Source organism: Amborella trichopoda, chromosome 10 (genome assembly GCF_054954075.1).
Source record: "Amborella trichopoda isolate Santa Cruz 75 chromosome 10, AtrichopodaSantaCruz75HAP2 v2.0, whole genome shotgun sequence".
Classification (NCBI taxonomy): domain Eukaryota; kingdom Viridiplantae; phylum Streptophyta; class Magnoliopsida; order Amborellales; family Amborellaceae; genus Amborella; species Amborella trichopoda.
The window spans coordinates 28,287,635-28,310,094 of record NC_142345.1 but is presented as its reverse complement, the minus strand read 5'-3'; the positions used below and the strand labels follow the sequence as shown (position 1 = coordinate 28,310,094).

The following is a 22,460-nucleotide window of genomic DNA, read 5'->3' as shown; positions in this document are numbered from 1 at the left end:
CACCCATTTTGTTGCTTCCCAATTAACCTTTTCGGGACTTGTCATAAACAGACTTAGAACACTGACTGCATGCGCAATATCCGGTTTAGTACATACCATGGCAAATATTAAGCTTCCAATAGCATCTGCGTAGGGCACCTTAGCCATGCATCTTCTTTCGTCTTCTATCTTCGAATGTTGTCTTGAAGACAATTTGAAGTGAGGCACTAGCGGGTGTCTTCATCGGCTTTGTATCTTTCATGTCAAATTCTTCAAACACTTTTTCTATGTAACCCTTTTGAAATTATGACAAAATTCTATTTTGTCTATCCCATTTAATTTCAATCCAAAGGATTTTCCTTGCCGACCCGAGATCCTTCATCTCAAATCTTGTGCTCAAAGAAGTCTTGAGCTCATCAATTTTAGCCTTATCTTTGTACACCAAAAGCATGTTATCCACATATAAGACTAAAATCAAGTATGTACCATCATCAAAAAATATTAAATAGATGCAATGGTCATACTTACTTCTTGTATACCCAAGGCTCATCATGAACATATCAAATGTTCTATACCATTATCTTAATGCTTGGACTTTTTCAATTCGCATACATGTTATTATTTGCCATTCTCTATGAAGCCTTCTGGTTGTTGCATGTACACTTTCTCTTTGAGTTCTCCATGCAAAAATGTTGTCTTCACATTCATTTGCTAAAGTTCTAAATCATGCATAGAAACTAACCCAAGCACCAAGTGAAATGAGACCAACTTGAGTATCGGTGTAAAATTTTCATCAAAGCTAATGGCTTGGTTTTGTGAGAAACATTTTGCCACCAATCTTGCCTTACATTTTTCAAGCTTGCCATCGGGTGCCCTTCTTTATCTTGAACACTCATTTAAAGCCAATGGCCTTTCTACATTTTGGTAGATCTACCAAATCCCAAGTCTTGTTTCTTTGAAGGCGAACATCTCTTCATCCATAACTCTTTTCCAATGCTCTATACCATTATGATCAATGGCTTCACGAAATGATGTTGATTGTTCATTTTTTACTATCAAAGCATTCAAAGTATTTAGATCCACATAATCTTTGTGTCACCTAGGAGCATGAGTTTCCCTAGAAAAGCGACGATATGCCAAAGGCATAACGTCATCATGATGGCCATATGGTTCTTTATCTTGACTTCCTAGTTCTTCATATTATTCACCATGAACAATGAGTATATTCTCACAAGGTATAGTTATACTTGGTGGAAGTATTTTGGGGTTGCCTTAAAATTTTTGGTTCTCTTGTTGCACTTCTTAATTATTATCCTTCAATATCATTCATTTTGCCAATACCTTAGATTCATCAAAATGCACCTTCCATCTAAGGATTATTTTTTGGGTACTTGGATCTCATAATTGGTATCCCTTCACACCATTGATATAACGCACAAAGATGCACTTCTTTGACCTTGGATCCAACTTGTTCCTTTGGAAACTTAAAATAAGTACAAAGGCATCACAACCAAAAAATTTTAAATTAGAGTAGCCATTAAGAGTTCCATACCATACCTCATTAGGAGTTTTGCTTCCCAATGCTACCGAAGGTGATCGGTTGATAAGATAATAAGCTATTGATATGGCTTTCACCCATAATTCTTGTTCTAGGCCAGTGTTACTTAATACTCGCATGCTCCATCACAGTGACATTTATCCTCTCAACCACACCATTTTGTTGAGGATTGTAGGCATTTGTATAATGCCTAGTAATTCTCTTAGCCTTGCAAAAACTTTCAAACTCCTTTAATACAAACTCTCCATCATTATCCGTCCGAAGAACTTTGATGTGTTCTCCCCCGTATATTTTTCAACGTCGGCTTTAAAATTATTGAATGCATAAAACATATAACTTTTGGACTTGAGAGTTTTGATCCATACTACTTTTGAGAAGCCATCAACAAATGAAACAAAATATAATGCACCTCCATAAGATGTAGTCGGTGAAGGGCCCTATACATCCAAGTGAATATAATGAAGTTTGTATTTGCTTGTATGGTTCCCGGACTTGAAAGGTTGTTTATGATGTTTCCCATAGACACAATGCTCACAAAATGCAAATCCATCAATTTTAAGTGTAGGAATGATACTCATCTTTATCAAGGCTTCCATACCATTATCACGCATATGTCTTCTATACCATAGACGAAATGTAATTTCCTCACATTCGACTACCAAGTTCAATTCATCATTTATAATTGTGTTTCTGAAAACTTGTACAAGCTCACAACTAGGACTCATTTCATCACAATTAGAGCCCATTTGGATACTTTGATTACTCCACCTTGACCGGTGAACTTGTAACCTTTCGAATCTAGAGAAGAGAGGGAAATCAAACTCTATTTAGTTTCGGTATATGTATTTTATCTTTAAATGTCCTAATAATCCCATCAAACATTCTTAGGCGAACCGAACCCATTTCAACCACCTTGTATAATTGTTACCCATGGATACCGATCCTCCTTCACATGTTCATATGAGTCAAACCATGATCTATGTGGGAATATGTGATGGGTAGCTCCACTATCAAATATCCAATTTTAATAGAATATTGAATTATATGTCATTATCAATACTTTATCTTCAATGAATCTGAATGTAGACTCTTCAACTTGATTTACTTTACTCTTTGATTCACTTAGCCTTTCACCTCCCGCATTAGGAGCTTTGGAAGACTCCTTACTTCGACTAATTGTCGCCTTGAAGAAATATCAAGAGAAAACGACCCAACACGAGCCCAAATAGTGGTGCTAGGGTTTTATTGCAAAACTCTCAATTTTGGCCCCCAATCCTCTCTATGTTTGTCTTCATTCCTCTTCTTTACAAAAGAGCTCCCACTCTTCAACCCACGTTTCTCTCTCCAAAAAAACAAGTTAAGGTACTTATAACGCTTGGGGAGGTGATATTATGAAGTTATTTAGCAAATTTTCCTTGCAAAATGATAATTTGCGAGATCTAATAGTCAAAACGTGCACAAAACATACGGTATCATGATAATATATAATTTAGATATATAAAAAACGGGGCAATACCTTTATTTAGATTTTTAAAAAGTTGAATATTTAGATATTGTTTTGTCAAACATACCCTTAGATGGAGGCATTCCAATGGATATCTAAACCAATATGTCATTCGATGGTAGCTACAACCAAAAGAAACACTTTATTATATATAACTACATTTTTTGCCCTTTTTTTTTTAAACTGGGCCTCACTCAATTGAGTTACTTGGACTCGGCGAGTCACTCGGCTCGCCAAGGGGCAAGTACCTTGGCTAAATCAATTTTTTGAACCATATTTGATATATATGAGTTGCAAGCCTCCAATATTAAATACAAATACTAACATAGTTCTTCATTTTTTAAATGTCAAAAATTTCTAGGCTCCACATGAGCACTTCCTGCTTTCCCTCTCTGCTGTAAAACCCTACCAGGGAGCACTTTTAGGCCCTCAAATTTGGGGATATAATTTCTTCGGCCTATAGATCAACAGTTTAAAAAAAAAATTATAAAAAAAATCAAATGCACTATACATAGCTGAAAATCAAAATTATTGTTTAGAAAGATTCTTCAGTGGACCCCAAAATATTCAGATCAAGAAATTCCTGCCTAAGTAGCTATTCCAGCCAAAGGAGTAGCTGTCCAGATAATATGATCTGGAGGAAGCATTCTATACCCACTGAAATTTTGGATTTGAAAAGTCTATCACACTCTGCTAGTGTATTGTATAATGGGCAATTCATAATCTGTATGAGACAAGTGGTTGAGAAACGATTTTAAAATCTGTTATAACAGGTGATGATTGTCTGCGGGGGACTCGTCGGAATCAAAATATGGGAAAATGTTGGTAACCACTAAATTATACATAAATATTTTTTAAATCACTGAAATAACATGTTTATTTCAGAACTACATATATGATAGGCACTATCACAAACACATCATCTGTAAAAATATAAGCTTAAGTGAAATAACATTCATCTCAATCTTAGGTTGAGGCTACACACAACGTATGCATTACAGTTGCAAGAATCATGTCTTTCTTTCCCCAAAAAAAATCTAGAAGTGCCTAAAAAGATAGAGAGAACTCAAATGTAATGGATGGACAATAATCTAGTGTATTTGATTTCCTTGAGTGAAACTAAGTATAAAGTTTCAGACAATTATGTCGAAATCATGAAGCACTATCAATCTATAATTATTTCATCATGGCTCTTTTGAAACTAAGTCGAGCTGATAAAAGATCTTGGGCTTCGGGGACGCCGTATGTCCACCGTACCTTCAAGCATCAAAACCACCTTCTTTATTGAAGGCCTCAATGCAGGCTCTTCTTGCACACACCATAACCCCAGCATCACCATTCTCTCCAACCTCTTATTCTCAACACCCGTAGTCTCAGCCACTCTTTCCAATTTCTCCAATTCCTCAGCTTCAAAGCAGTTATAAACCCATTCAATCAATAAATTTCATCCTCGGGAGCTCCTAACTCCAGAGTTTTTCGACAACATATGATCTCCATTAACATGATCCCAAAACTATACACATCTGCCTTGACGGTTAGCGACTGGTTATTGAACCATTCAGGAGCCACATATCCCCTAGTGCCCCGAATCCCAGTAAAAGTCCTTGTTTTTTCGGGCTTCAAAAGGTTTGCAAGACCAAAATATGATATCTTGGCAGTTAGGAAGTCATCAAGAAGTATGTTGTGGGGCTTTATGGCGCAGTGTATGATTTGGGTCAAACACTCTTCATGCAAATATGATAGCCCTCGAGCTATATCTAGAGCAATACATGTTGGGTTTATGTGGCTTGAATGTGTAATGAAAAATATTTATTATAGTGGAATATAAACTCAGTCGGAGTGTGGTCTCTCAAAGACCATACTAAGCAAATGATATTTGTGGATACCAGACTGTGCTTGACGATCTAGGCCAGTCAATTGAAAAACCCAAAGTATATGGGCATAAAAAATAAACCGAGAAGGGTTTTTGGGTTAGCCCTTGATGAGGTCGGAGCTTATGCCTAGATGAATGAGCCGAGGGACTGTGTGACCCTTGTGTGTGATGGTCGGCCAACAGAGACAGGCGTCAAAACCTCATCCATGTTCCATCACACGGCATGCATATAGATAGATCGTTCAGAAAAGCTAGATATCCACCTTTCGGTGAAGCATATGCATGTGCGAGAGATACCCCTATGCGCCATAGAGATGTGGTCGCATCAGGTCGTGGTGACCTTGACTTATCTCTAGGGGAGGACCTATAATCCACAGACTGGGATTGCGACTCCTTGGCTCATCGACTATGATGACCCGCTAATGAGCCCCTGTTTGGACTGTGGGTCATGAAAAATACTGGATCGGTTCGATAAAGCAAGTGTGGTCTGTAGTCCACAGTTGAAGGTAGAGTACCCCATGATCGTATATTGAATTCCTGAACCATATGGATCCATTTTCCATTATATTAATTTAATTGTGTTCATTTTATTATTAAATTATTTTAGATTTATTATTTGAATTTTTATAAGTCATTTGACATTTTATTTCTTATTTTTAGACTTATAAAAATAAAGTTATTAATTTACAAAGTTATAATGTTTAAATTTAAAATATTTATTAAAAAAATACATGGGCCCACCATGTGGGTATTAGGTGGGGCCCCACATACCATACATGGGTGGCACGCCACCCTTGGATACCTTCTCTTGTTGCTTTGTCTTCAAGTTTTTCAAATATGGTAACTATATCTTGTAGCATATGGTCAATATTTGATTAGGAAATATTGACCATATCTTATCTTGAAGGAATATCTTGACTTGAGATCATTGAAATATTCTTATGGAAAATATGAGATGGAATATGCAATTTATGGTATGCACTGTCTTTAATGGAATTAATTTATTTAAATATATTGATGGGAAAATGGTTTAAAGAAAAGGGGACAATGGTTCATGTACATTCCATAATGTTGATGGCCCATCTATGGAATGGATGGCTCAGATCTCTCACCCCATAAGTCACATTGATCAATGTTCTATATTCAATGTCAAGAAAGAGACAAACTATGGAAAACCTTAAAGAAACCCTAGACTTAAATTTTACTATAATAGAGGTGCTCTCCCCCCATCTCTACATACCTCTCTCTCTCCCATAAACTCTCTCTCTCTCTTCCCTAGGAGCCACGCCCCTCTCTCTCTACTTTGATTTTCTCTCTCTACTCTCTCTCTTAAAAAGACCCTAGGGGGCATGCCCCAACATAGAGACTCTCTCTCCCTCTCTCATGATCTAATCTAAGGGTTGAGAAAATTAGGTTTTGAGCCTAATTATTTTGGAGTTAGGGTTTTGTAGAGATTTAAGGGTAGTTACCAAGTTTGACCGAAATTAGCTTTCCCAATTCGAGACTGAAGCTAGACCACTGATCCCCCGTCATTGGAATTGGTGACTCGGTGTGGGGTGTAAAAAGCCCGGTTGAGGTAATCTCCAGCATCTTTTCTTTTAATTGTTTGTTTTGTTATTTTATATTCTCAAGTACAATATTAAGTTGTATAAATGGCATCAAGTAGTTGAGATTTATTTTATTTATGTGTCATTTATTTTTGGAATTTCTATTGTTTGTAATAAGACCATCTGTGAGTGATCTTGTTGCCAAAATTATGAGGGGCGATAATTATTATAAAAAAAAAAAGAAATTGTATTTCTCGACAAAAGATTACATAGGTCTTTCTTTCATTGGTATCAAAGTTAGTTTTACTTGATTGCCATTAAGAGTCTTTTCCTTTTTTTCTTTTTTTTTTTTTTGGTTGAAAATATAAATGTAATGGCTACTCATACCTTCATCTCTGAGATCCTGAAAACTGAAATGTTTGATGGGACCAACTTTGCGTCATGGAAAAAAAAAATCAAATTTGTGCTCTATGAAAAAAACTTGCATGAGGTACTCTTTGAGGACCGACCTCATCGTCCAACTGACGACTCATATCAAATAATCATATATGAGTACGCCAACTGGAAGAGGAGGAACTTGAGATGCAAGCACATTCTTTTATGTGCCATGACTGACTTATATACTTTTGAATACGAGTCAATCTATACTGTAAATAAGATTTTTGATTAACTTGAAAGAGAGTATGTTGAACCCTCTCTCATGAAGCAAACGATGACTATGAGAAGGTACAATGATTTAAAAATGGTAGAAGGTACCAAGTTTGCAGATCATGTGCACGTATTTCGTGCGCTAGTCAGAGATTTTGAAGATAGAGGCATGAAGCCAATGAATCTATGAAAGTGATTCATTTAATGAATTCTCTTCTTAATTCGTGAGAGACTTTCATATCTCCCATCTCTGCGAGAAGAAAGGCGCCAAAATTGGAGGAACTCATCACGACCATCAAATCTTAAAAAGAAAGGAGGAGTTCAAGACAAACCCTAAGGGATGTTGTGCATATGGTAAAATCTCAATCATCTTTTAAATTTAAGAAAGGAAAAGGAAGAAATACTTTTGAGAAGAAAAGATATTTCAAAAGAAGAGATTTTGGAAATAAGGGAGCAAAGAAAGATACTCAAACTTATTTCATTTGCAAGAAGGTGGGCCACATAGCCAATAGTTGTCGGTTCAACAAATTTGGTGGAACTAACAAGGAATTGGCATATGTAATTTTCGAGTCCATGCTAGCTGACCCCAAACAAGCTTCTTGGTTTCTTGACTCGAGGGCTATAGCCCATATCACAAACACCAAAGAAGGTTACCGTTCTTTCACTCCCATAGGGCCAGGACAACAGCATATTTATATGAGAAGAAATCAGAAGACTGATGTACTTGAAGTTGGAGATTTTAAGCTGAAACTAAAGAGTGGGAGCACATTGATCCTAAAACAAGCAATTTATGCTCCTGATATGAGGAAGTGCTTGGTTTCAATTCCTAAGATGTCTATGGTTGGATTCATAACCACTTTCATTGGGGAAAAAGTGGTGGTCAAGAAAGGGAAAGATGTAATCATGACTAGACGACTTGTAGACGGGTTATTTACCATTGAAATAAAAGAGAACGTTGCTTATGTCTCGTCCCCTAATGAATTAGATGCTACCCTATGGCATATGAGGTTAGGACACATTAATATCAAACGAATGGAAAGATTAAAAAGGGATGAGATTCTTCATAGTTATAAAAGAGATTTATCGAAAGTGTACGAGTCTTGTGTGCAAGGAAAACTAATAAGGCAAAATACCACCAAGGCAAAAAGAGCTACTAGTATATTGGAAATCATTCATAGTGACATATGTGGACTTATGAATGTGACCACCAAAAGCGGGAAAAGATATTTTATCTCTTTTATAGATGATAACTCGCGATATGGCCATGTGTACCTTATTCATGCAAAATCAGAAGCCCTAGAAAAATTCAAAAAATATAAGGCCCAAGTAGAGAATCAAACCAACCAAAAAATTAAAGTCCTTAAAATTGATAGAGGGGGGGAATATTCATCTGACTTTTTCAAAGAATTGTGCATTGAAAATGGGATAATCCATCAGTACACCATGCCTTATACTCCTGAACAAAATGGTGTAGTTGAGAGAAAGAATAGGACCTTAGTGGAAATGGTAAGGAGTATGATGGGGCATGCAAATCTCTCATTAGAGTTTTGGGAAGAAGCCGTATTAACGGCATGTTATATCCTTAACCGGACTCCCACAAAAGCTGCCCCACTTACTCCTCGCAAAATTTTTACAGGTCGTATTCCCTCCCTTAGACACCTGAAAGTTTGGGGTTGCTCAGCCCATGTCCTTATCCCACATCAAAATAGAACCAAATTGCAACCCAAAACTGTCAAATTCATTTTCATTGGTTACCCAGATCATGATAAGGAGTATCAATTCTACAACCTTGAAACTGGTACGGTTATTGAAAGCCGCGATACTCACTTCTTTGAAGCAAAGATGAGTAGAAAACAAGCTAACTTTTATGAGGAGGCCAAAAACAAGGATGTAGTTCAAGACCCTAAACTTAAAACTTCTAAACCAACCCAACCTGTTTCTGAACTCCCTAAAGAAAGTGAACATTTACCTGAACCAAGACGAAGTAACCGAGTTAGTAGACCACCTCTTTACCTAGAACATTTTGTCTACCTTGGACAACATTTTGATAAAGTTGGGGAAGATCCAGATTCAGAACCTAGAACTCACCGTGAAGCCTTGGCCTGTCCTGAAAGGGAATACTTGGTAGAAGCTATGATAGATGAGTATGCTTCCATTAACCAAAACCATGTATGGGAATTAGTACCCCTACTTGAAAAATGTAAGGTCATTGATTGTAAGTGGACTTTCAATAAAAAGTTGAACTCTGAAGGAAAAATAGAAAAATACAAAGCTAAGTTGGTTGCAAAGGGCTTCACTCAGAAAGAAGGGATAGATTATGAGGAAACATTTTCCGTTGTTGCCAAATTTCCATCCATCTGAATCCTTATAGCTATAACAACACATTTTGACTTTGAGGTTCATCAAATGGATGTCAAAACAACTATTCTAAATGGGGATTTAGAAAAAAAAAATTATATGACCCAACCTGAGGGATTTGAGAAGAAATGGAAAGAGAACCTTGTATGCAAACTTAATAAATCCTTTTATGGCTTGAAACAAGCATCGCAACAGTGGTACATAAAATTCCAAGAGACCCTTGCACTTGCAGGGTTCTTTACAAATAATGATGATTATTGCATATATCAAAAGTTCAGTGGGAGTGATGTGGTCTTTATATCGTTATATGTGAATGATATGCTAATTGTTAGTAGCTCAATTGCCCTAGTAGTAGAGACGAAAAATTTCCTTGCACAACACTTCGATATAAGGGATATTAGGAAGCTTCATATGTGTTGGGCATCAAGATAATAAGAAACAGGAGAGAGAAGACTATCCAACTTTCTAAGGCAACCTACTGTAAGAGAATACTGAAAAAGTTTGATATGAGTATGTGTAAGCCCATGTCAACCCCAATTGACAAAAAGACGAAGCTTAGTAATAAAATATGTCCTACCGAAGACATAGATATAAGAACCATAGAGAGAGTGTCATACAGGAGCGCAGTTGGGTTCTTTATGTACGCCTTGACGAGAACAAGGCCTAACTTGTCATTCGTCATGAGTCTGGTAAGCCGTTTCCAAAGCAATCCAGGAGAGGAGCATTGGAAAGCAGTAAAAAGAATTCTCAGATATTTAAAAGGGACTATGGACTATGCGCTCATATATAAGGGGGGAACTGAAATAGCAATAGAGGGATATTCAAATGCAAGCTATCTCGCTGATCCAGATGATACGAAGTCTACATCTGGGTATGTGTTTATGCTTGGAAGGGGTGCGGTTTCTTGAAAGTCAAAGAAGGTTTCTTGAAAGTCAAAGAAACAAGATATTGTGGCTTTGTCCACCATGGAATCCGAGTATATGGCATGCTGTCTAGCAGCTAAGGAGGCTTAAGAAACTTAATTTCTAACATGTATATTGTGAGGTGGTCGAATTTTCTGCAACAATACAGCGGCTATTTGTGTCTCTAAAGAGCCTCGATTTCACAAGAATTCCAAGCATATCAAGCGACAGTTCTATCACCAGATAAATGAGGTGAGATTGAAAGACCTCGAGATTAGCTGCATATCTACATATTTGATGATTGTAGACCCTCTGACTAAGGGAGTTGTCCCTAATATTTTTGAAAGACGTGTGAGAGAGATGGGGATGAGAGAAAGTGAGAAAGAGAGAATGTAAGGCCTTCAAAGGCTAAGTGGGAGATGTTGGGTTTATGTGGCCTTTAAAAGCCTTATGAGTGTGTAATAAAAAACATTTATTATAGTGGAACATAAACTCAGTGGTGGTCCGTCGAAGACCATACTAAGCAAATGATATTTGTGGATACCGGACTGTGCTTGCCGATCTTGATCAGTCGGATGGAAAACCCAAGGTACCTGAGCATAAAAAATAAACCGAGAAGGGTTTTTGGGTTAGCCCTTGATGAGGTCGGAACTTATGCCTAGATGAATGACCGAAGGATTGTGTGACCCTTGTGTGTGATGGTAGGCCTATAGAGACAGGTGTCAAAACCTCATCATTGTTCTATCACACGGCATGTATATAGACAGATCGTTCGGGAAAACTAGATATCCACCTTTCGGTGAAGCGTATGCATGTGCGAGAGATGCCCCTAGGCGCCATAGAGATGTGGTCGCATCAAGTCGTGGTGACCTTGACTTCTCTCTAGGGGAGGACCTGTAATCCACAGACTAGGATTGCAACTCCTTGGCTCATCGACCAGACTTTGGTGACCTGCTAATGAGCCCCTACTTGGACTATGGGTCATGAAAAATATTAGGTCGATTCGATAAAGAAAGTGTGGTCTGTAGTCCACAGTTGAAGGTGAAATACCTCGTGATCGTTGATTGAATTTCTGAACCAGATCCATTTCCCATCATATTAATTTAATTGTGTTCGTTTTATTATTCAATTATTTTAGATTTATTATTTGAATTTTTATAAGTCATTTGATATTTTATTTCTTATTTTTGGACTTATAAAAATGAAGTTATTAATTTACAAAGTTATAATGTTTTAAAATTCATTTTATTTAAATTTAAAATATTTATTAAAAAAATACATGAGAGCCCATAGTGCACATGGGCCCATCATGTGGGTATTAGGTGGGGCCCCACATACTATACATGGGTGGCACGCCCCACCCTTGGATATATTCTCTTGTTGCTTTGTCTTCAAGTTTTTTAAATATGGTAACTATATCTTGTAGCATATGGCCAAATATTGATTAGGAAATATTGACCATATAATATGTTGAAGGAATATCTTGACTTGATATTATTAAAATATTCTTATGGAAAATATGAGATGGAATATGCAATTTATAGTATGCACTATATCTTTAATGGATTTAATTTATTTAAATATATTGCTGGGAAAATGGTTTAAGGAAAGGGGGATAATGATTCATGCAACTTCCATAATATTGATGGCCCATCTACGAAATGAATGGCTCAGATCTCTCACCCCACACGTCACCTTGATCAATGGTCCATATTCATTCTCAAGAAAGAGGCAAACTATGGGAAACCCTAAAGAAACCCTAGACCTAAATTTTACTATAAATAGAGGTGCTCTCCCCCCATCTCTACACACCTCTCTCTCTCCCATAAACTCTCTCTCTCTTCCCTAAGGGGCCACGCCTCTCTCTCTCTACTCTCTAATTTTTCTCTCTACTCTCTCTCTCTTAAAAAGACCTTAGGGGGCACACCCCAACATAGAGACTCTCTCTCTCATGATCTAGTCTAAGGGTTGGGAAAATTAGGGTTTGAGTTCAATTATTTTGGAGTTAAGGTTTGTGGAGATTTAAAGGTGGTTACTTAGTGTAGCCGAAATTTGCTTTCTCGGTTTGAGATTGAAGCTAGACCGTTGATCCCGCGTCATTGGATGTGGTGACTTGGTGTGGGGTGTAAAAAGCCCGATTGAGGTAATCTCCGGCATGTTTTCTTTTAATTGTTTGTTCTTTTATTTTATATTCTCAAACACAATATTAGGTTTTATGAATAACATCAAGTAGTTGAGATTTATTTGATTAATGTGTCATTTATTTTTGGAATTTCTATTGTTTGTAATAAGACCATCTGTGAGTAATCTTGTTGTCAAAATTATAAAGGGTGATTATTATTAAAATAAAATAAAATTTGTATTTCCCTGCAAAAGATTATATAGGTCTTTCTTTCAATACCAACCCTTCATATCCAATCGAGTGGGGACTCTGTTTTGTAGAGAAGGCTAGCAAGTGACCCATTGCTCATGAACTCATAAACCAAGAGCCTGTGAGAGCCTTCGTCGCAGTAACCGAATAAACGAACAAGGTTTTTATGATGGGTTTTTCCAATCACATTCATCTCTGTTTGGAACGCTCTTTCTCCCTCTTCAATCACCTTCTCAAGCTTTTTGACAGCAACTTTTGTGTTGCAAGGGAGAGAGAGTAAGTACACAGACCACGCTTTTGATTGAACCTTTGAGTTGCTTTCTCTAACTCTGAATAGCTAAATGACTTAAGGTTCACCTCATCTGGGGAATTTTTAACCTGTTTCATGAGCTTCTGGTAGTGCTTTCCAACATGTGAATTATAGTAAAGAAAACTCGACATCAATACAAGAATTATGGAGAATGCATTAGGATCAGCCCAATAATTAGTAGAATATTTCGATCCTCACCTTCTTTTCTGGCATTGATTCCTGCTGAAGAATTTTGTCCTGCTGTTTTGATGAAAGCTTTCACTGAACTTCCAGTTATCCTCTTCATATACCTTAAAGGCAGAGGCTGTTTCTTGCATTGATTGTTTTCAAACAGAATGGCCATGCAAGCCCGATCATCCAAGCAAGCTTGCTCGCATTCTTCTTCACTTGCTGATAAGATATCGACAGCATTATCTGCCCAATTTATATTCTTCCTTGGAAACATCATACAGCTCTGAATTCCTTCTTTAACTCTGCAATCATCCTCTCCAGTGAAGTTCCTTTGACAACCCTGAGAATTCCCATTTGGGTCGATAAGTACGAAACCAGGGGGACATAAGCAGGTTGGTGTAACATCCATTAAGAGTCCCACGCAGCCCATAAACATCACATGGCTCATTCAGAGCAGACCATACAATGGAGCTGCCATTTCCCTCCAAATTTTGCAAAAACAGTTGGAAATTACCACCTGGTTCAAGCCTTGCTCTATAATTAGAACTTCGATCTTGTGAATTAGTGATATTCTTTATGTTGGAACCATTTGAATCAAGCAGATACAGATGGGCATCTTGGGCTAAATTCAGAGTCGCACCAATCCCTTTTCCATATGTTTCCATAGACCAGTATGCTTCGGCTAGTGTGGGGATCGTCTTTGCTCCATCCGCAAGATAGTAAAGAACAAGATTTCCATCAATTTGCATTATCAGCTGGTATTTTCCGGTTGAGTGATTGGTTTCTGATACACTAGAGCTGAGTATGGTACTCAGTGTCTGTCCTGATAAAATGGTGTCCGTTGGGGAATCGAAGATTTCCCATATTACCCGAGAAGCAGAATTGTATAAAACGAAGTTACCTTCATCGAGCATGGAAGCCGAAAAGGCCGGTACTGAGTTAAGGAGTATGGGTTCTAATTGGGCTTGACTGTCATTTAGGATGTGTCCACCATTCATGGATAGAGTGATAAAAGAACCAACTGAAAAGGGAGGACCATCTCTGTTTGCACACCAAACCAGGACTTTTTCCGGTGTTTTCGGCATCCAAATTCCTACTAAGAATTGTTGGGGGTCTTTGAGAGGATAGAAACCGAAGGCAAAGTTACCCGAAGGTGAGAGCCAGTAACTGAGGCCTCTACTATTTGGGGTAGCAGAGAGAGAAGAACCCAAGCTTATGTTTTGTGATTGGGCTGAGGAGAAAGAAATTATGACTGAGAAAAGCAGCAGCATCAGAAAGGATTCCATTGATGGAGTAGAAATGCAGCCAAGAAAGTTGTTTCTTACGTAATGCTTGATCATGGAGAAATCTGTGAGGGAGTAAATCTATGTAAATAGTACACTAGACTAACTGGTGATCTGCCAAAAATGTGTAGAAAAATGGGTCTTTGCCGTTTGGAGCCAGTAGTCAACACGTCAAGCCCTACCGTGTGGAATTGGTTTAGCAAGGAGAGAAGCGGGTCTATTCTGAATGGATAAATCCACTAGTACACGTTCTAGGGTGGCAACGGGTCAGGTCGGGTCCAGGTCTAGCCGGACACGGACCTGGACTCCAAAATAATTATGAGACCCAGATCCGACTAGAATCGGACCCAAACCGAGCCTCGAAAATATAATGTGGGACTTGGACCTAGATCCGGACCCGACCTAAAAATCAAAATATCTATATATTCAAAAATATTTAAAAATATTTCATGAATTTGTTAAATATTTACATGTATTAAATAAATATAACTATATTTAAATATCAAGAATATTCGGTTTCGGTTTGGGTTTGGGTCTGGGTCGGGGTCGGGTCTGAATGGACCTGGACATACTTGGTCCTGGACCTGAATAGTGTTTGGGTCCAAGATTTGGACCTGGACCTGACCATTAGGGTCCAATTTTTAGACCCATACTTGGACCCAAGTCGGATCTACCCGTTAGGTACAGGGTTAGCGTAGAAACGAAAGCAATCCACGAAAATAAGAAACAAGAAACAAACATAAAAGAAAGAGACAACCAACCACAATACATAGACATATGTGATTCGACAACGTCCACGGGAGATGAGAGCTTCCTTACTGGCAATGGAGAATAGAGTTACGATAGTTATCTTCCTCACGCCTCTCTGTTCTCTCTGATTCCAAAGAAAACTGCGTTTTTCCCTTAACTTTTTTAATGAACCCCCCATCGCAACAATATATATTGAATCCTAACAATGTATATCGAGCCGCAACAATATATATCGAGTCTCAGATAAATGGCATAAGTTACCGAAATACCCCAAGTACAGATATATATCGAATCCCAAATATATCGAATTCCATGTACGGATATCCGAAATTTTCCTCAAGGGCTACTGCTCCCTAACCCCCGCAGGGGCCAAGTCAACCGAGTTTACCTACGCCGGACACTCCTCCGGCCCTCAAGCCCTTCAGGCCTTCGGCCTTCCGTTGTCCTTTTGACTCTATCTTGACAAATCTATTTCCTCAGTATACAAGACATCAATCCTCAACAATCGGGTCTTGATCCATTGCCACCAATATCACATTTTGTTCTTTCACTTTTCAGATTGAGAAATTTGTCGAAATACATCCAATTTTCCATAATATAGCGATTTATCCTTTTCAAACTATTCTAAGGCACATTCATGAGTATTTTGATAGGTATTTTGGAATTAAATAAAAAAATATGAGTAAAATGTCAAATTGTTGATTTTTTATGTATATTTTGTTAAATTTTCCTTTTAGTTTTTGTTGTGGTTTGTGCAAAGTTGCAACCTTACTTGTTGAAGTACTAAAAAAAAACAATATAGAGTTAACTTTTGGATTTGGAAAGCACAACATATATTTGTAGTGTATCGTACATGGTTCATTTACCATGAGACATCCACCTTTTGTTTTGGAAATTTGGAGCAATGATCTAATGCAACAGTTGTATCATAGTATAATGCAACGACACTTCTAGAAAACCATGTTTGTGGTTTTTGTACGACCCCAAATTTTACACACACACTCTCTTCATCTCAATAATCAATCCCCAAAAAACAAAAGTTCAATTTGAATTAGTCCCCTCCAAAAACAAATCTAGACCATTCATTTTGTGAATTTCAAGATCTTAGCCTTTATAAACTCAAAATCATTTTTTCCTTTTTTAACATTATTCATCTAATGATAATAATGCCATCCAAAAAATTGAAAATGAAAATGAAAAAATCCTTCTAAGGCTAGGTCTAAGCATCTCACCAAAATGAACGGCCTATGTTAATTGGGCTAAAAAAATACTTGTAGGATGTGTTTTCAAATTTTTCTTTTTTGTAATTTTTCATTAGAATAAAAAGAGCGTATATTTCAAAATTTGGATTAAAAAAATAGCCATAAGATAGTTTTTTAAGGTTATTGCATCATAACGGTTGCATGAAATCATTGCTCGGAAAATTGATGGTTGAGATTAATCGCAGGCCCAAGTACTATTGATTTTTATTAGTGTTTACTGGGGATGTACGGTGGATGTTTCTCAGGTTAACTTTAAAACATGTTTTCCTTGGTCTGTGTTGTTGGGTATTGCGCAAAAGATATCATTTTTAGTAAAAACTAACTTTTTTGAAAGAAAAATAGTGGTTGAAGTTCATACTTCAGATGGGTTTAAGAAATTTCGCTCATGAGTGTCATTTTCAGAATGGAAAAGTATATTTTCCACTACGTGTGCATGGTAGGGCTAGCAATGAGCCTGGCAGGCCTCTTTGGTCCGGTTTGTGCCACATTAGGCTGAGGCTAGCCCTATATGGACCAGGGCCAGGTTAGCCTAGCCCAGGCCACACCTATTACCAGCCATAGTGCACAGTATATACCACATGATTGAGGCATCCTTCGTCCATCTATCATCACGGATGGTGGAGATGAATGCAGCTGGGTGAATACCATTCATAGGGAACTAATCCGAATCTCGATGATCAATGTCCGTCGTATACTTTCACTATAACACAAAAACTCAAGCACAACAACAATAATTATCTCAAATTTTATGGTGCTCAATACATTGAGGTTGTAAGCTGAATGGCTTCCTATGGCCCAAGTATGTTCCTAACATTTCCCGGCAATCTCAAGAGAAATAATAATTTTTGGTACAATTAGTGAAAATAAGTGGTTGGGGTGTGTTACTGACTATGCACAAAATTCAAAATAAAATTTTTCAAGTGTTACGACACTTCAATATGTTAGATTTCACATCTAATAGAGAATAATTATGATCTCTTTGTATCAAAAGTGAATATATTTTATGATTTTGATTACTTTTTTCACTACATCCAATGTATTGACCAAAATTTTAGTTGAACACTTTCCTGACTTGGTGGTCTAGTTCAAATGATACTGATATATATATTTAAGCTTAGCATAGCCTCATTTTATGTGACATGGGCATTTGTGTATGTGATTTTTGCATGCCTCGGTGCAATGACAATGCACTCATTTATGCTAAAAACTAGTGAATCACATTTTAAAACGTTACTTCACCGTTCTTTAATGATGTCGGACGTGTTGTGCCTAAAAAGCAAATTTAAAATTAGGTTTGCAATGCTAATATCCCTCCCTAATGCCAAGGCAGGTGGCTTTCGTTCCACAAGGTGGAAATCTTTCTTTTTTCATGCCAAGTTGCAAGAAGTCCATGTTAACGGTCTACGCTTTGCTTTTCAGGATATGATTATGTGGTACCGCAGGAGCAAACTGGATTTTTACTCGCTAAGGAACAACCCAAAGCAACGGGTTTTAGGACCACATATTTTGGGATTTAAAAACCTGCTAAAGCTACCCACTAACCAGGAAAATAAAACCAAAATTTGATACACCTTTTAAAAGTGATTGATGAGAATTAACTTCCAAGGAATGCAAAAAGTCGAATTCAATGATCTAATCTACGTTCTTCTAAATTCAAAATATTGGAAATATATCTAGTGTTTTTATAGAGGATTCCCAAAAAAAAAAAAAAAAAAAAAAAAAAAAAAAAAAAAAAAAAAAAAAAGGAAAAAACATCTGGAGTCTTTTGGCGAACGCAGATAATAATGTTGAATTTGAACTCTTGGAAGAATTATGCACGTCTTCTTCTTTCTTAATCCCAATTCAAACGCTCAAGAAAATCTCCTCGATAGAAGAGAACGTGCTCTAGGCACAAGAATAAGTTCCTAGAGTCACGGGTGTCATAATGTAATATTTAGGGTATGTTTGATAACTGGAAGATAAATGTTCATTGATAATTGGAAGTTCTTTTTTGCTGAGAAGAAAGAAGTTACTGCAATAAGTTATAGGTTTCTGTGTTTGATATTAAAGAAGTTCTAAAGACGTGTTTGATAACCTGCTGGATGATTAGGAAGTTCTGAATATATATATTTGATTAGCTGTTGGAGTTTAGAAGAAGTTATAGATAAGATATGAAATCTTAAGGTTGAGATCCTAAACAATTAGCATAAAGAGGCAATAACATATGATTCATATGAAGGGAATTAATTTAGTAACTAGCAAAAGAGCCACAAAATTTCAACAAATCAATTTCCAACGAAGCAACTCCTAATCGTTCGACACATCCCTTAAAGTAATGACACTAATAAGTTGAAATTTTATTATCAGCGTTCTCATTTACATTAAGAATGAATAAGTTGTGGTCATCAACCAAGTGTCCCCAAGCATAAATTTGTCCATGCTTTCCGATTGATACTTTCAATGATCAGAAGCGAACTTCAAAACGCTTTCTTATGAGTAAGGGGACAGTTACAATATTTCGTCTCATACAAGGGACAAAATATATATCAGTTAATACAATGTCGATTGTCCTTACATACAAATTACAAGTTCCTACACCTAATACATCAGAATATGTATTGTTTCTCATGTAGATGTGTTTCTCCCCAGCTTTTATTTCTTTGAAGTCCTCGAAGAGGCCTTTTGAGTTTGCGATATGCCGATTAGTGCCTGAGTCTACCCACCATATTTTGATGTCGTGGTCCGCCAGCAGGTACTCAAAAACCACGCAAACAACTTCACGCATCTTGCTTCTATTCCCGTTATTCTTTAGATTTTGTGGGTTTTTATTTTGTGGATAGTAGTTTTTGAAGTGACCTAACTGACCCAATAAGAAACATTTTGACGGTCCTTGTTTAGTTTCTTGGTTGTAGGACTTAGCTCTTCTCTTTTTGAACCTATTTGTTCTTTTTATTAAACTTCCCTTGAAATTTTTGGTTGTTAGGCTTGGGTTGGCTAGATTTGGGAGGTCCTTGAGCAATCATGAGCTCACTTCTGTTATCTTTGTTCATGTGTTATTGCTCTAAGGCTAGTTGCATAGGTAGGTCTCCTAATGTAAGAGATTTTGCATTCAACCTAAATGCAATTTTTATCATCCTCCATAAAGGTGGAAGACTATTTAAGATAGTGGAAACTTATATGCACTCGGGGACTTCATTCCCAGCAATGGCCAAATACCGACATAACAAGCATCTTGTTTACATATTCCACTACATTATTACCCTCCTTCATTTTAAATGAGTTATATTGCTCTACTAGTAATTGGAGATGTGTTTCAGAGGTTGAGTCATATTTACTTTTTAGTGCTTCCAACATTTTCTTTGATGTTTCATGATGCTCGAAAACCTTAATAAGCTCATCTTGCATAAAAGTTAACATAGAAGTTTTTGCTATGAGGTCATCTTTTAAAATTTTTTGTAATTTTTTCTTTTTTTCTTCAGTTGGTTTATCACCAACTACTAATATATCATCTTTTAGTACATATATGATTCTATCTTGGATGAGGAGATATTTCATCTTCCTCTTCCACATTCCAAAATTGTTTCTATTCAATTTTTCAGCTTTAGAAAGTTCATCCATTATAATTCTACTAGCCATTTGCTAAGTTTTATGTGAGCAACCTAAAACTTTCTAAGGTCTAAAGAAGCTAAACAAGGCACCAAAAATTTAATATGTGATCAATACTTATACACAGAGAGTTGCATTTATTTCATAAAATAATATCAGTTATAAAGTGATGCATTAAAAAAAATGAAATAGGTAATCTCCCTATCTACAAGTAAGCACTATAATTATCGAAGATAATATAAAATTTCCCCTTTATATTATTTATTTGGGGTGCATGAGCAATATCAAGTGTGTGTTTCAACAATATATACGAGGCAACGAAATAGCACAATATGTATATATATTGAGAGAGATGATATAAATTCGGTGATTAAATCTCTGTAATAGAAAAGTCTACCTTAGAATATTAAATCTAAACTATTTTTTCCATCTATCGTTTTAATCAATATCACCAAGTAATAGCTATCTTTTAAGTTCAGATATATATGCTAATAATGAGTGAACCAAATTTTTGTTACCAACTAGCATAAACAAGTTTTATCAATTGACAGTCTTTAATCAAATAAAAAAAATATGATCGAAACAGTAGTCTCTCTAGAAAACGATCCAAGCTCTCGCCTATTCCTTCCCTTCACTTATTTTGTAATATATTATTTTGTGCTTTTAGGTTGGGTGAAGAGAGAGAAAACACTTGTCTTAAAAAAGGCAATGACTATATGGAGGTGAGAGTTAAAACTATCTATTGGTTGTCAAGAGGTACGGTGATTGGTACAAAGGACTTTTGCATGTGAAAGCAATATATATATATATATATATAGCCAAAAGATGTTTTAGGGAGGTGATCTCCCAGTATGCCTTTCAAGTTTCAATAATATTGCCCTTTAACAGTATAAACAATATCAAAAAATAAAAATAAAAATAAACATCAATAAAGAAGACTAAGGGAGAGAAACCCTTACCAGAAAGTGAAAAAAAAAAAAAAAAACGTCAATAAGCTTAGTAAACAGCCTACACGTTTTTTGAGAGAAAACCCTTTGGCATATATCTGAGTAATGAGATAAACCCAATGAGGATAAAAAATTATCCCCTTTTTTTTTATTGGCCTACTCCTTTGTTGCTCAAGTGTAAGGGTTTGAAAAGTTCAAAGAAACAAGAAGGGATGAAGGAATAATAAAATACTATTATCACTACCTTTTATGATTCAACAAGACAGATTCATTAACAAGAGAAGAAGATAAGTATTGGCATTAAACATAAATGTTTATGATCTACCTTTTATCTTTAACAAAAACGCCAAGGGATATGTTAGTAGCTAAAGTAAAACATGTATATCCGCATGATTGCAGCCATAGATATATTCACGAAAGAAAAACAAACTTTTAGCGGATGAATAAAAAAAAACGTGATAAGTTTATGCCTTTTAGGTTAAAAGCCTTTCGAGAAGAAGGAAAAAGCAGCCATAGATATATTCCCAAAAGAAACACAAACTTTTAGCGGATGAATAAAAAAAAACGTGATAAGTTTATGCCTTTTAGGTTAAAAGCCTTTTGAGAAGAAGGAAAAAAGGATCACAGTTAACCTATTACAACAAGATATAGATATAGCAAAAAAAAAAAACACAATATGTTTTAAGAGAAACAAGCGTATCATTGGTTCAAGAAATTTTATAAAAGATTGTGGAAATAATACGGAGAAGAAGATGAAACCTGGCTCGTGATCGACCAAAAAGAGAAAGGAACACATGGTTCACTCTGATACTAATGTTAGTGAAAATTGATGGAGCTCATATGTGACTAAACACGAGATCAGAGAAGGGGTGTCGTGAGGCTGGTGATCGCAGAGCCTGGATTTTAAATTAAGAGCCCTTGTTGCTTGCCTTTTAGAGAGAGAAGAAAAGCTATGTTTACAGATGAAGCTTTGTATCCATTTATGTCTTTTGTTCTCTTCCTCTCTCTGCATTCCCATTTTATAGAGAGAAGAAGGGCTAACAATTATATTTCTCTAATGGGTATCTGAGAAAAGGTATTCCCTGATCACAGAGATATCTATCCAATGCATTCATATGGAGGTTGGACCATATGAATGTTGGATATAAATATAGATAAATATAATAAACATTGGATTCCTCCAAGCCCACAATTGTAGGCTAAATCACGTAAAACCTTATAGCCATACGTGCCAACATCTTAAATCCTAACAAGTGGTATCGGAGTGTATGGTTCAGTTACAAGACTAATGTTCGTGCATTCGGTTGAAGAAAAGCACATGGCAAAGTATGAGACCAAAAAGAGAAAGGAACACTTGGTTCACTCTGATACCAATGTTAGTGAAAATTAATGGAGCATATATGAGACTAAAC

General features: G+C 36.5%; 1 protein-coding gene across 1 annotated transcript; it reads right to left on the bottom strand.

Moving 5' to 3' along the window:
- Window positions 1-4,131: 4,131 nt before the first annotated feature.
- Window positions 4,132-14,532, bottom strand: LOC18424947 (G-type lectin S-receptor-like serine/threonine-protein kinase LECRK1). Its single transcript, XM_088849469.1, is given in 6 exon segments — window positions 4,132-4,484; window positions 4,487-4,823; window positions 12,784-13,028; window positions 13,031-13,197; window positions 13,200-13,582; window positions 13,584-14,532. Coding segments are annotated over 6 exon segments (2,298 nt in total). The 5' UTR covers window positions 14,508-14,532; the 3' UTR covers window positions 4,132-4,242.
- Between the last annotated feature and the right edge of the window lie 7,928 nt (window positions 14,533-22,460).